At 41.5% G+C, this 15356-nt stretch overlaps 1 protein-coding gene across 1 annotated transcript in view; it reads right to left on the bottom strand.

The window, feature by feature from the left end:
* Nucleotides 1-15356, bottom strand: part of arhgap42a (Rho GTPase activating protein 42a) — a 252691-nt gene that overhangs the window by 131871 nt on the left and 105464 nt on the right. The window contains exon 2 of the mRNA XM_055637337.1: nucleotides 4036-4131. Within this exon, the coding sequence (XP_055493312.1) occupies nucleotides 4036-4131 (96 nt within the window). The remainder of the gene's footprint in view (nucleotides 1-4035; nucleotides 4132-15356) is intronic.

Raw genomic sequence — 15356 nt, 5'->3', positions numbered from 1 at the left:
AAAATATAGAGCAAGCACCATTTCAGGCAAATCCACATGCTTCTAACAAGACGGACAACAATGAAATGTGATTACGTTTCAATCACCTTTGTTGAACGACAACGTCATGTACTTGTATTGATTGATACAATACAAAACATGGCACTGACTTGTGTATATATGCCCTAAAGTAAACAAATAGAGAGGCAAAAACTCCACAATTCTTACGTGGTTTATTGATGCTTCCAAAGCCTTCGCCTGTGTTAATCACAGAAAGCTGTTTGTTAAATTGAGTCAAAGAGGGGTGCCTAAATGTTAGATGTGAGGAGGATGCTAGGAGGCTGCAAGGTGGATAGGTTGGGTGAGTGGGCAAATGCATGGCAGATGCAGTATAATGTGGATAAATGTGAGGTTATCCACTTTGGTGGCAAAAACAGGAAAGTAGACTATTATCTAAATGGTGGCCGAGTAGGAAAAGGGGAGAAGCAACGAGACCTGGGTGTCATGGTACAGCAGTCATTGAAAGTAGGCATGCAGGTGCAGCAGGCAGTGAAAAAAGCAAATGTTATGTTAGCATTCATAGCAAAAGGATTTGAGTATAGGAGCAGGGAGGTTCTACTGCAGTTGTACAGGGTCTTGGTGAGACCACACCTGGAGTATTGCGTACAGTTTTGGTCTCCTAATCTGAGGAAAGACATTCTTGCCATAGAGGGAGTACAGAGAAGGTTCACCAGACTGATTCCTGGGATGGCAGGACTTTCATATGAAGAACTGGATAGTCTCAGCTTGTACACACTAGAATTTAGAAGATTGAGGGGGGATCTTATCGAAACTTACAAAATTCTTAAGGGGTTGACACCTATTTTCTATGTTTCTATGTAAATAAATTGTGAGAATTCTGGCTTACTGGTATGCCCACCAGACTATGCAAATAAAATGGGGCAATAGGATCTCAGCCCCATTTGGGGTTAGCAATGGTGTTAGACAAGGGGGAATCTTGTCCCCAGTCCTTATTAATCTTTATACTGATGATCTGTCCAAGCAATTGAAAGCCTGTAATACTGAGTGCATGATTGGTAATACTTTAGTGAACCATATTATATATGCAGATGATCTTGTGGTCTTTAGTCCATCTAGCGCTGGTCTCCAGCAGCTCCTTACTATATGTTCTGTGTATGGTGTGGAACATGATATTAAATATAATGCATGTAAGAGTGCTGTTATGATCTGTAGAACCAAAGAGGATAAATGTCTAAAATTTCCTGATTTTAAATTGTCTGACAATAATCTTAGAGTCTGTAATAAGGTAAAATATCTTGGACATTTTATTACAGAACAAATGACAGATGATGAGGATATTTATAGGCAACGACGCATGCTGTATGTACAGGCGAATATTCTCTTGCGTAAGTTTGGTGCGTGTGCAGATGTGGCGAAGATGTCGCTGTTTAGAGCATACTGCACACCACTCTATACTGCGCACCTGTGGTCGAACTATGGAAAGACAAGTTTGCAGAGACTAAAGGTGGCTTATAATAATTCCATGAGAACACTGCTAAGGAAACCTAGATGGTGTAGTGCTAGTAACATGTTTGTGGCTGCAGGAGTCAGTATTTTAGAAGTTACCCTAAGAAATCATATGTATAAATTAATTTGCAGGATAAATGACTCTAAAAATGTAATTATCGTGGCCTTGTCAAACATAAGATTTAGCACTATGCACTACGAATCCCAGTTGTGGAGACACTGGTATTGCTGTTTCGTTGTAGGACACTGATCATTCATTTTTAGTCTGGATTTTAAATCATGTATTGTGGGTTTTTTTAATATATAATTTATGATGCTTTTATAAATGATGTACGAAGATTTTATATGTATTTTATGGTGTTTTTATATGCAATTTATTTTTATGTAACTTTGCCCCTTGTCTGGACCTTGAGTCTGAAATAAAAATTTTTATTATTATTATTGTATTATTATTATTATAATACAAATACTTGCATTGATTGATACAATTGATTTATTGTGGCTAAATAGATCATTTAGAGGGTATTCTGGAATTTTTCCCCCAACAAGTTCAACTGCGTGCAGTTTTACAGGAGCTAAATGAGCAGCTTTGAAAATTCTGTCCATCACTTCACATCTATATCTAATGCAATTCTAAATTATCTTTTATCCTTCAACTTAAATAAAACAACATAACCACTGTATGTGTCCTGTCACAGATCATGTTGCAATCCCAAGATCCAACTCTTTGCCACCTTGCATTAAATGTAGGTCATCTGTGGCTTAAATATATAAAGTGCTTACCCCCTGATGAGATGACATTTTTGACTCTATCCTCTTATTTCCCCACACCACTCCAACTCATGCATATGACAATAAACCTGAAGGCTAACATCGTACTTTGATTCATCAGTCCCTGTAACCCACAGCAACTTTGGAATTTCTGTGCATGCATATATAAATATAATATTCTAAAAGTAGCAATAAGTTGCATTCTGATGCTGAACTACTCCTTGGGATAAACACTTACATTGCAGGCTTGCCATTTAATGAGGAGCAAGGTGCATTTCCCCTTGGATTATCATGATTGGGAATAGCTGCAAGACCATCAGCTAATTTGCAAATATTAGTTTTTAAATACACTTTCCACAAATTTATTTTCTAAAATCACCTTAAGGTTTATGGTAAGCTTAAGGTTGACGGCTCCCAGTGTGCTGGGATTAGTATATGACTCGATCCTCTTATTTCTCCACACCACTCTGACAATGAACGAACCAGGTTCCCCATCAAACATTACATTCCATTCACCACCATCTTGGCTATCCTCTTCACTTTTGCAGCTGCAGTTTCAGCTTTCTGACACATGCTATGGATTTTTCGCTCCAAACCCTTTTGTGACACTATGTCCCTCCTTCGACTCAGTCCTGATAAAACTTCTGAGCATCCCCTTCTTTGTCTCACTGTGTTAAGACCCTGTGCCACTTTCCCGAGTTACTCACGAACTCTACCTAGATTTCCCCTTGATTCGAACACTGAGAATTAGGGTAATAGCCATTCGTATGTACTCGGGGTTATTTTTTTAACTCGTGGGCATTTTTCCAACATGTTGAAGAAACGTCCCGACTTGCCTGATGCCCTGAGTTCCTACCGTTGGCATTACGAGCTACTACGAAACATCTACAGACTCCTACCGACATTCCCCGAGTTCGAATCAAGGGGAAAACTCGGGAGAGTTCGTGAGTAACTCGAAAGAGAATGCTCAAAATCTGCATCTCCCTGGCCTGCTGATTTATTCCAGCATTTTGTGTCTTATTTTGTAAAACCAGAATCTGCAACTCCCGTGGCTCCATGTGGCCATACATGATTATTCGGTGGGTGTGTCAGGAAGAACAGGTTTCTAGGACTTCGCTACACGTGGGACCAGTGCTGGCATTTGACAACGGGTCGGCAATTCTGGAATGTGGCAAACAATGGATAGAATACAGTTTTGCTAAATTCAGGGGTGAATTCCTGGTGAGAGATGCAAGAGGAGAACAGGGTGACTTGACCGTAGATGGGAAAGAGGTCCCCCTTGGAACGGAGTCTGACAGGCAGCATTTACCGATCATTATTTGTATCAATAATCCGTCCTTACCATGTTACCTGCATTTACATTCCATGGAAGTGTGCACGTCAAAATACATTTATATTGAAGGGAAATAACGCGTGGGACTTACTTGCTCAATCATTATCTGACACCATATGAGATGAAAGACCGCTTTCACAAGAGATGAGAGTTTCCCAGTTCCCAGTTCTTATGAAATTGTATCCCAGAAAGAGGTGAGAAAGTGGGGGGAGGGGATTGAGAATGTTTTTCTGGCTTTTTGTCAATAATTGCTTTGGACAATCAAACCAGTGAAGCTGTGCTTTATTGTTTTCTATGTGCAATCATTCATTTCTGAAGCTGGGAATGGTGGGAACTTTCGGCTAGAAATCTTGGTGACACACATGAAAAACTAACTAACATTAAATATGAATAAAAAATTTTTTTTTTTAATATTTAAGACTTACCAATATTAATCTCATCATCAGTCTCTGCATCGCCAATGCACTCAAACTGGAAATCCTGCAATGATTGTGAAAACCTCTGAACAGCTGCAGATAAATCTGAAAAGCAAATACAAAAATACTAGATTTAAGATACTTTTCTAACACCTAAATTGGTAGTTTAAAAAAAAAAAGTGAATAATGAGTCAAAGCTCTGAAAACACTGTTCATTATGAAGCAAATATTTTAAATGGGCAGAAATCTCAGAGCACAATTCAATTATTCTACTGCAAAAAGAATGTTTTGTCCTTTCAAGTCAAGAATCCTTGCTGTAAGTAACAACTGATATCAGCATTCAATCACTTTGAGGCTTCAGTCACATTCCTTGTGCTGGCTTTCCGATTGTAACAGTGCTTACTAAAACAAACCCCCCCCCCCCCCACCCCGCTGCTACTTTGTGTTATTAAGAAGTTATTAGCTTAAAATCTTTTGTGTACATTCACTGGCGAAATGACACGGTAAAATCAATGGGTGAGTAATTTATTTATTTTTAATTGCTTTACTTCCTTAGTTACTAATTGCTAGTTCTTTGATAAGGAAATACGCATATGAAATGCAATTGCTTGTATTGCAAAATGCAGTCAGTAATTTTGATTTGGCACCGTCAAGGCCTTCAAAGAGAGACAGGATGCTCTGCAATTTCTCAAGTCCAGTTTTTGTTTTCAGATTTATCACGTAATCCATCCGAGGAGGAATGAAGGTGTCAGATTTTGCTAACAGCAACTAAACAAACCTGTGTATGGCAAACACCTGTCGGGCAACGACCCAAAAAGCATAATCCCTCCCAGAACATCTGGCGATGACGTTAATAGGACAAGCACTAATATTCCTTCATAGCTAATCACATTGAACAATCAACAGTCATCAACAATCTGGTGACCTTGACCCATGCAAGACCACATTTTCCCAGAGATAATCCAAACCCAAGGGGACCCAAACCTGGACTTGTCTTGAGTGTATAACATAATATAAAATTTACCCTATGGGCTGGAAATGATGTTCGGTGATGGGCAATCCATGTTCAGTGTCGACATCAAAAAATGGTCACACATTTCATGGTTCGTGGCATTCATACTTGATATAAGGCAATGGTTTCAACAGTCACAGCAAAGTCATACAGGGCTCCAGGACTAACTAACACATGGCCTGCTATGCATTGGGTGGAGTCAGAGCCAGCTCTAGCTACTTGCACTGAAAAAACAACAGGCTACTCCTGTCAAATTGCCCACTGGCTGGTTCTTCATGTTCCAATCAAGTGCTTAAAACAAGTTTTTTTTTTTTTTATGCTACAAATTCTTTAAAGTATTTATATGCAATCAAACATATGAATACAAATCTAAACTGACTACTTAGTCCCTCTGAATTCACGAGAGAAGCTGACTTTGAACCAGATCCAGCGTGGAATTGCTGCGTTGAACTTCACTCAGGAATAAGCTTGGAGCCCAAGTTTCAGAAGCAGCCACACAAAGAGCTCACCATAGCGAGGAACATTCCATAATGGTGATGCAGAAATCATGGGCCTGTCCCACTTAGGCGATTTTTCAGGCGACTGTCGGCGACTGTTAAGTCGTAAAAGGTCACTGAAAAGCCGGCAACTGGAACAGCAACAAAACGGCGATACACACATCGCTTCCTTCACCAGCTAGTTATGCAGGCGGGGGACAGGTCAAGCAGGGGGAGCGCTGTCTGAGTGAAATTCACACGGTGCAAAGCCACTGTGATACAGACACACACCACGATGAACAGGATGGTTGACGCTGTAATTAAGACGGTGAAAGCACAGTGTACGGGAAGGGTCACATAAGTCCTTGAAAAGAGATGGGGAAAAGGAAGGGGTGGGGAGAAGGAGTGGAGACAACTTTCAAGATGCTAGAGATACACGGCTGTGAAGTATGGCTGACATTAACATTACAGTCGGTTATCCTTGGTTCTGAAAACTACTGTTTACGGTTTTTTTTCCCCAATGAGCCAATGGAATTCACCGGGCAGCATCGGCGACAACCTACGACCTCCTGGCGACCCACTACCAATGCACCTACGGCACGAGAATTCTCGTTACTCTCCACAGTGGCTTCATTCTGGTTGCCGCTAATTTTTCCACATGTTGAAAAATTAGCATCGACCAGATTGAAGCCGCGACTTGTTCCGAGAATGCGGGAACTCCTCACGCCCATGAAGGCGACTCCCCGGCAACCACCGGCGAACATGTGGTGACCGCATAGTCTCCTGTAGTCGCCTAAAAAGCCACCAAAGTGGGGCAGGCCCATTACTGACGGGATGTGGGGTCATTTTGGAGAACAGCAGAAATGTTATTACAATCTTCCCCCACTTTCCAGCCCATCATAACCCCATTGTTTGATCCAAATCTGCCTCTAAAAGTCATTGAACCTGGTTTCCTAAACTGTACCTGCAACAGAATCTTAAAATGGGACCACTCTGAAGAGTGACACAGTGGAGTGAAAGCCGTGATAGGGTCCCGACCTGAAACGGCACCTATTCCTTCGCTCCATAGATGCTGCCTCACGCAGCATTTTTGTCTACCTTCGATTTTTCCAGCATCTGCAGCTCTTTCTTAAACACGAGTCATTAAATAGGTTCTTTTTCTGGTGAATTTAATTCAATAAGACAAATGTGATCATTTAAAACACCTGGATGCCAGGTGAAAGCCACCTGGTATCAAGATTCCACTTTTTGGAATCTTGATACAAACTCTGGCAGACCAAAATAAGTATAAAGGAAACAAACATATTGTTCACTCTTTCAAGAGTTATGCATAAATATTGAAGGTTTGTATTAAATACAAGAGGACCAATATTTTTTAGACAATTAAAAAAAAATCTATATTTTAGGATGATAAAGTATTTTAAGTAAGTCTTGCTCTACATACCCAACATACTACAGTTGTGACGGGACATAACCCAAAGCAATTTCCCATGCATATTCAAAATATCTCTTCATACGTACCAATCTGCTGATATTTACATTAATTGTCCATACTTATTCTCTTTGTTATACTCAAGCAATTTTCCCACGCATGTGTTTTTAGTTAGCATAAAAAGAAGAAAAGCAAATATTAAAATCCCTATGGAACAGAAAGCTTTCAACAGAATCTGAAGATCATAAATATTTTACTTCAGCCTCTTGACAATTCTCAATGCAATAGGATTTAAGTCATATACTGCACAACTTTTAGAAGTCTAGCATAAAACATATTATAATTCATCTTGAGGAAACTGTGACTGCTTAAACTGAAATAACCCTGCACTAAAATCATGAACTCATTGTAGTACTGCATGCTGCCTTTATTCCATTTAACACATGAACAAAATGAGTCTGAAGAAGGGTCTTGGCCCAAAACATCACCCATTCCTTCTCTCCAGAGATGCTGACCGTCCCGCTGAGTTACTCCAGCATTTTGTGTCTATCATATAACAATGCAGGGTTTAACAAAACAGCTTTCCAGAGGTTCTGTAAAGTGTATCAGAATCAGGAAAATCAGAACACAGTCAGGAAAAAGAAAAAAAACGTTTTGGTCAAATTTGCTGCATCATACACACACAGCAGATCCGGAATCTGGATTTAATTCATTAGGTTTAACTAACTTAGTGAAACTGCAATTGGAGGGTTGTGTTTAGTTTTAGTCACATTGCTATAATAAGGATATTGCAAATCTGGAAAGTGTGCAAGCAAGATTCACAAGGTTATTGCCAGGACTTGAGGGCCTAAGCTACAGGGAGAGTTGGGAGCGCAGGAGGCTGAAGGGTGATCTTATTGAGGTGTATAAGATCACGAGGGGGATAGATAGGGTGAATGCACAGTGTTTTACCCAGAGTAGGCTAAATCAAGAACCAGAGGGCAGGGATTTGAGATGCGAGAAGAAGAATTAATTGAAACCCATGGGGAAACCATTTTCTCCACGCATAAGGTGGTGGGTATATGGATTTTCTCGCCATAGAGGTAGTTGAGGCTGGTTCTATAGCAACATTTTTATAAAAAAAACATTTGGACAGGCATAAAGAGAGGACAAGTTTAAAAGGATATGGGCCAAACACAGGTAGGTGGGAATAGTGTAGATGGGGTATCTTGGTGTTGGGCAAATCGGGCTGAAAGTCCTGTTTCTGTGCTGTATCACTCTATGACTCCTATAACTTGAAAACTCCAAGATGACTGGACTTCTTTTTTTTGCTCCCTAACCAACTTAAATGCCAACCTATCTTTGTTTCAACTTCAAATGAAGAATATATTTGAAGTAACAGATGCACACATGGTTGACAGGACTTGCATTTCCCAAACTTGCAAGTGTATGTTTCATTTACTTATGTTTGGACAACAGTTTTCTAAAGACCACAGCATGAGCAGCAATCCAAAATTATGCTTCAGGATTAAAGCAAACAGCACATGTATTAAAATAGACAAAGGTTGTTCTGCCTTTCTTGTTCCTTTTCAGACTTGCCCTGCTCCAGGTCCATTCAAATTTTATGCTCCAGGAGGTACGAGTCACTGTGATTCAGCTTTTGTGCCAAAAACCACAGCTATGTGCAACTTGTCTATATCAAGTTCAGTCCCGTCAATAACCATCAGGAGAGCAACCGCATCAAGCCTAAGCAATCTGTTAGATAGACACAAAATGCTGACGTAACTCAGCGGGTCAGGATGAGTAAAGGTTCCTGAAGGGTCCCGACACAAAAAGTCACCAATCCATTTTCTCCAGAGATGCTGTCTGGCCTGTTGAGTTACTCCAGCATTTTGTGTCCATCATTGGTACAAACTAGCATGCAGTTCATTTTTATTACATCGAAGCTATCTGTTATTTACTTGCAATTTTTAGTACTGATTGGGCAGTCAAAGAAGAAAAACAATGAGATCCATTAATCTACTGCCATGCCCATCATTATCCACACTAATATCTACTGGCTGAAAGGAAGTTGACATCAGCTTAGTCTTCCAAGCATCAGAAAATAACTTCCTCTTATGTACTATATTCATTTTGATGGTGACTAGGAAAACAAAGATAGAGAGACATGTTTGGCTCACTGGAGTAGGAGTAGCAGAAATGATTCAAATGGAAGGTCAAATATGACATTATTGAGATTAAAGTGTATACACTAGTGAATTTGCAGAGGTGGAAAGGTGGGCAAAGGGTAATGTGCGTGTACAACAAAACAATCAGTGATCAAAGTCAGCTCTATTAGTAATTGTGCAAGATAGCAAAATCATAACATCGTGACTCACCAATGTGTTGGAGTTTATCTCAAAGGTGGGGTTAAGAGAGGATAGGAGGTGAATGAACAAAGGAAATTAAGGTATACTTGCTGATTTTACCAACAACATTGACTTGCTGAAAACTGAATTAAAAAAAATTAGACCTTAGCAGATCACTGGAGGGAAGAATGAGTAAGAGAATGGCTAAGAGATTGTTGGTAATAGGAAACATTCTTCACTGTCTACTATACTTGGTGTTATCTGCAAATCTGCTCATATTGTTAACTACATTATCATCCAAATTATTAATGTATACACCAAACAGCAGTGCGCCCAGCACCTGTGGTCACAAGCACCCGATAAGAAAAAGAACCCTCCACAATTCCTCTTCAATTCCTATCTCCGAGCCAATTTTGAATACAGTCGGACATGCGATCTAATCTTCCAGACAAACCTATCATGCAGGACCTTTTCAAAGGCCTTGCTAAAGTCCATTAAAAAAAATGTTCACTGCCCTGACCTCATCAATCTTCCTTGTGATCTCTTAAAAAAATCTCTGCTCTTCTGAAATACTATTTCCCACATACAAAGCCATGCTGCCTATCCCTAATCAACCCATGCCTATTTAAATACTGGTAGATCCTGTCTCTAATGATCTCCTCCAACGATTTACCATCCATTGACATCCGACTCATCAGCTTGCAATTTCCTGGATTGTCTTTGCTGCCCTAAAGTATCACATTAGCCAACCTCCAGAAATCTGAATGTTCACCTGTGGTTAAAGATGATGCAAATATCTCTGCAATTTCCTTCCTTGCTTCTAGGCGCAAGAGCAGAGGATGTACGTTTTAAGGCCCAGTGGAATAATCCACTTTATTCATTCACTTTAAAACCACCAATGTCTCCTCTTTCGTAATTCCTATATAATATATGGCCTCACAACTTCCATTCCTCAATTCTGTCCCTTCCAAGGTAAAAATGGATGGATCTTCATTTAATATCTCCCCCATGTCTTCTGGATCAACACCAAGGCTGCTTTGCTGATCGCTAAGGGAACCTTTTCTTTTCCTAGTCACCTTTTTCCTTTTAATATACATAGGGTTATAGGATCAGCCCCATACAGCACGGAAACAGGCCCTTCTGCCCAACTGGTCCATGTCAATCAAGATCTACTCTAGTTCCACCTGCCCCTGTTTGGCCCATATCTCTTTAAACCTTTTCAATCCATGTCCCTGTCCAAATGTGTTTTAAATGCTCTTATAGGACCTGCCCTAACCACCTCCAGCAGCTCGTTCCATAGACCCACCACACTCGAGTAAAAAAGTTGCAGGTTCCTATCAAATCTTTCCCCCTCACCTTAAACTTGGTTTTTGATTCCCCCAGCTTGGGTACCTTTGGAATCTTATAGGAAATTCCTTTACTTAGTCTGCCAGCTCCATGTTTGGTCCTCTTTTTGCCCTCCTGATCAGTTTTTTAAAGTATACTGTGAATACATACTCACAAAGGGATTTGTTTGATCTCAATTGCTAAATCCGATCTTTGCTCCTTTTTCCTGACCAGAGCTTCAACATCTCTCGTCAACCACAATTCACTAAACCTAATAGCCTTGGCCCTTACCGTAATGGGAACATGCTGCCCTGCACTTTTGAAAGCCTCCCCACTTGCCAGATGTCTCCTTACCTGCAAACAGATTCTCCCAATCGACCTCTGCAAGTTCCGGCCTAATGCCTCCAAAATTGGCCTTTCCTCAATTTAGGACCTTGTGCGTCATTTCTATCTTTCTCCATAACTACTTTAAAAGTAACCGGATTATGTTCACTGGTCCTAAAGTGCTTCAGTCACTTGACCGCATTAGGTCATAAGTGATAGGAGCAGAATTAGGTCATTCGGCCCATCAAGACTACTCCGCCATTCAATCATGGCTGATCTATCTCTCCCCCAACCCCATTCTCCTGCCTTCTCCTCATAACCCCTGTACTAATCAAAAATCTATCTCTGCCTTAAAAATATCCATTGACTTGGCCTCCACAGCCTTCAGTGGCAAAGAATTACACAGAATTCACCACAATTCCTCCTCATCTAAAGCAGTGGATGTTGTGTATATGGTCTTCAGTAAGGCCTTTGACAAGGTTCCTCATGGAAGGTTGGTTAAGAAGGTTCAATGATTGGGTATTAATGGTGGAGTAGCAAGATGGATTCAACAGTGGCTGAATGGGAGATGCCAGAGAGTAATGGTGGATGGTTGTTTGTCAGGTTGGAGATCAGTGACGAGTGGGGTGCCACAGGGATCTGTGTTGGGTCCACTGTTGTTTGTCAAGTACATCAATGATCTGGATGATGGTGTGGTAAATTGGATTAGTAAGTATGCAGATGATACTAAGATAGGTGGGGTTGCGGGTAATGAAGTAGAGTTTCAAAGTCTACAGAGAGATTTATGCCAGTTGGAAGAGTGGGCTGAAAGATGGCAGATGGAGTTTAATGCTGATAAGTGTGAGGTGCTACATCTTGGCAGGACAAATCAAAATAGGACGTACATGGTAAATGGTAGGGAATTGAAGAATGCTGGCCTTTATAAATCAGAGCATTGAGTATAGAAGTTGGGATGTAATGTTAAAATTGTACAAGGCATTGGTGAGGCCAATTCTGGAGTATGGTGTACAATTTTGGTCGCCTAATTATAGGAAGGATGTCAACAAAATAGAGAGAGTACAGAGGAGATTTACTAGAATGTTGCCTAGGTTTCAGCAACTAAGTTACAGAGAAAGTTTGAACAAGTTAGGGCTTTATTCTTTGGAGCGCAGAAGGTTAAGGGGGGACTTGATAGAGGTTTTTAAAATGATGAGAGGGATAGACAGAGTTGACATGGAAAAGCTTTTCCCACTGAGAGTAGGGAAGATTCAAACAAGGGGACATGATTTGAGAATTAAGGGACTGAAGTTTAGGGGTAACATAAGGGGGAACTTCTTTACTCAGAGAGTGGTAGCTGTGTGGAATGAGCTTCCAGTGAAGGTGGTGGAGGCAGGTTCGTTTTTATCATTTAAAAATAAATTGGATAGTTATATGGATGAGAAGGGAATGGAGGGTTATGGTCTGAGCGCAGGTATATGGGACTAGGGGAAATTATGTGTTCGGCACGGACTAGAAGGGTCGAGATGGCCTGTTTCCGTGCTGTAATTGTTATATGGTTATATGGTTATCTCCTTTCTAAAGGAACGTCCTTTAATTCTGAAGCTATGACCTAGACTCTTCCAATAGTGGAAACATCCTCACCACATCCACTCTATCCAAGCCTTTCACTATTCGGTATGTTTCAATGAGGTCCCCTCATTCTTCTAAACTCCAGTGAGTACAGGCCCAGTGCCGTCAAATGCTCATCATATGTTAACCCATTCATTCCTACCTCATCCCCAAAGAGGAGATCCAGTGTGGTGTCATCTCTGGTATAGAACCTCTATATATTAAGACAGCTTTCTTCGATGCATTTGACAAATTCTACCCCATCCACGTCCTTTACATTATGGGAGGTCCAGTCAATATCAGGGAACCATTTCCTTCCTATTTACGATACGATACGATAGAACTTTATTTATCCCAGGAGGGAAATTGGTCTGTCAACAGTCCTAAAACACAAGATACATGAAACATACATTAAAGTGATGAGTAGAAAGTCCATGATTTAGAACATGCAAAGATTTTGGGGGGGGGGGGGGGGGGGGGGGGGGGGGGGGGGATAGAACGTACCAAGCAGGAGCAAGAGTTGTTAGGGGAGTCAGTCTACCCCACGGCAGAGGGGAAGGAGTTGTACAGTTTGATAGCCACAGGGAAAAAGGATCTTGTGTGGCGCTCTATGCCGCATCTTGGTGGAACCAGTCTGTTGCTGTAGGTGCACCTTAGGTTGGCCAGTGTCATTGAGGGGGTCAGCTGTATTGTCCAAGATGCTGCTCGATTTGAGGAGCATCCACCCCTCCAAGACCATCTTGTGAATCCAGCCACCCCCACATAGCCTCACTGGACAATCCCCCAAGAATGACCTCTCCGAGCGCTGTAGTTATGACCTACTAATCAAAAAGGCAACTTCTCCCTACCTGCTTTTCTACCTTGCCAATAGCATCTCTACCCTGGATATTGAGCTGCCAGTCCTACCCTTTTCTCAGCCATGTCTACCTGCACCTCCCGTTCCCTCATGCAGTCAGTAAGGAGCTGCCGCCGGACACATTTACCACAGGAGCACAGTCTTCCAAGAAACTGGAAGTTTTCCTGACCCCCCCCACATCCTGCAGAAGGAGCATACCAGTGCCCTGTCATCCCATCGCCACAGCATGCAGAATCATCTCTAGTTGCCTCAAACCCACACGAGTTGACGACCTGTACCTGCTGTGTGGTGTTGCACCCCCTCCAATCAGAAGAGCAGTATCCTCAACAGTGGAACGTACCAAGCAGGAGGATGACCCTCGTCACCCACTCTTCCAACACGTCCATGCTCCAAAGAGGATAAAATCCTGAAACTGCTTCCTACATGCAGTTCAACACCTGAATGATAAGCCCCACACCTGTAGGATAGATACTTGGGTGACACACCTACAATCAAAACCCCACACACTGACACCAAACCCTGAGGAGTCCCTTCCATTGGGAGTGAAAGAGACATGGCCAGTCTGGCTCTGCCTCAATCGCCTCAGAACACGGGTCGGACGGTGCAAAGCCCTCGTGCAGAAGTGGGGGTACAACAACAATGGACCAACCAAATGTGACTGTGGGGAGACAACCCAAACTATGGAGCACTTACTAACCTGCCCCCTCCTCCCAGAGCCCTGCAAACCAGAAGATCTCAACATCTTCAACCCACGTGCCACAGCCTGCATTATGCAGTGGCTTAGAAAAGTGTATCGACATAACAAGAAGAAGAAGATTTGAATATCCCAAATGGCTTCGACTTTGCCATTCTACCTTATTTTGCAAGAACCTATTTTTACAAAATACTACTTCCCAAATATATTGAAAGATCAATGTCAATTAAATTAATATACTACATTTGAATATTTTTCTGTAAATCACCGTTTCTGTTTTTTTTTAGGATTCTATCAATTATGATTAGTATTACAAATACAAATATCTATATACTATTTAGAGGAGGCCCTTTAAATCTAATGAACCCTGAACCTTTGTGCGCTGGTGTGCTAATTTGAATACAAAATATGCAAAACCTTTTTGTTATCTATCACCATATTATGGATCTTGTTATGTTGCATTTCTATCGGAATCGACTCGTGATAGGTCACTGGACCATTACAACATGACAAGTGCTGCAGGACAAATAATTCATTCAAATTTATGTTGAATGGTATAAAATGCCACAAGTGCTTACAAACTGGGTGAGGAGAATCCCCAAAACAAATTCTAGCCATTTATAACCTAAAACTAAAGACTGGATTTCATGTTGCACTTTTATTTTCTTCTTAGGTCCCCTTCAGTCATGGCTGACCACGGGTGTCTCCAGAGTGCTATTCCCTATATGGAGGACGCCTCTGCGTGTGTTTAATGTTGGGAGACTGGTGCACAGGCAGCACCTCACGGTCCTTGACAGATCTGGGTCAGGATCCAGTGGCATGGAGTCCAAGACGACTGGAGACCCTTTTCTGCTGCAGCCTTCATCCGCCTTCCCAGCCGTCGTGACGCTTCACGAAGGTCAGCCATCGTCCTCCGCCTGTTCCACCGTTGCGGTCTTGGTTGGATTGCTCTTTGTCAGAGACCTCCCCCTCGACCTTACCGCCATGGGTGGCCCCACTAGGTGCATAACTCCAGATGGCATCGCTCTCAGGATCTCAGGTCCACACAACCTTCTCCAACACGACAAGGTGACAATCCACGGATTTAGTGTGAAGTCGCACCTAAAACTATCAGTATTTTGCCGCATCAACTTAAAAAGAAACAATGATTTCTGCATGGGCTATGTGGAAATATCAATGTTATCCATGGTTTTGTATTATTTTCCTGCCTTGTCTACCATAAACCAAATAATTGTACAAAATTGTAATTATTCTCAATGCAATATGTTGAAAGTGTTATATTGTTCAGCTCGTGTT

This window comes from Leucoraja erinacea, chromosome 6, assembly GCF_028641065.1.
Source record: "Leucoraja erinacea ecotype New England chromosome 6, Leri_hhj_1, whole genome shotgun sequence".
Taxonomy (NCBI): Eukaryota; Metazoa; Chordata; class Chondrichthyes; order Rajiformes; family Rajidae; genus Leucoraja; species Leucoraja erinaceus.
The sequence above is the reverse complement of the archived record's forward strand: the minus strand, read 5'-3'. Positions and strand labels throughout refer to the sequence as shown.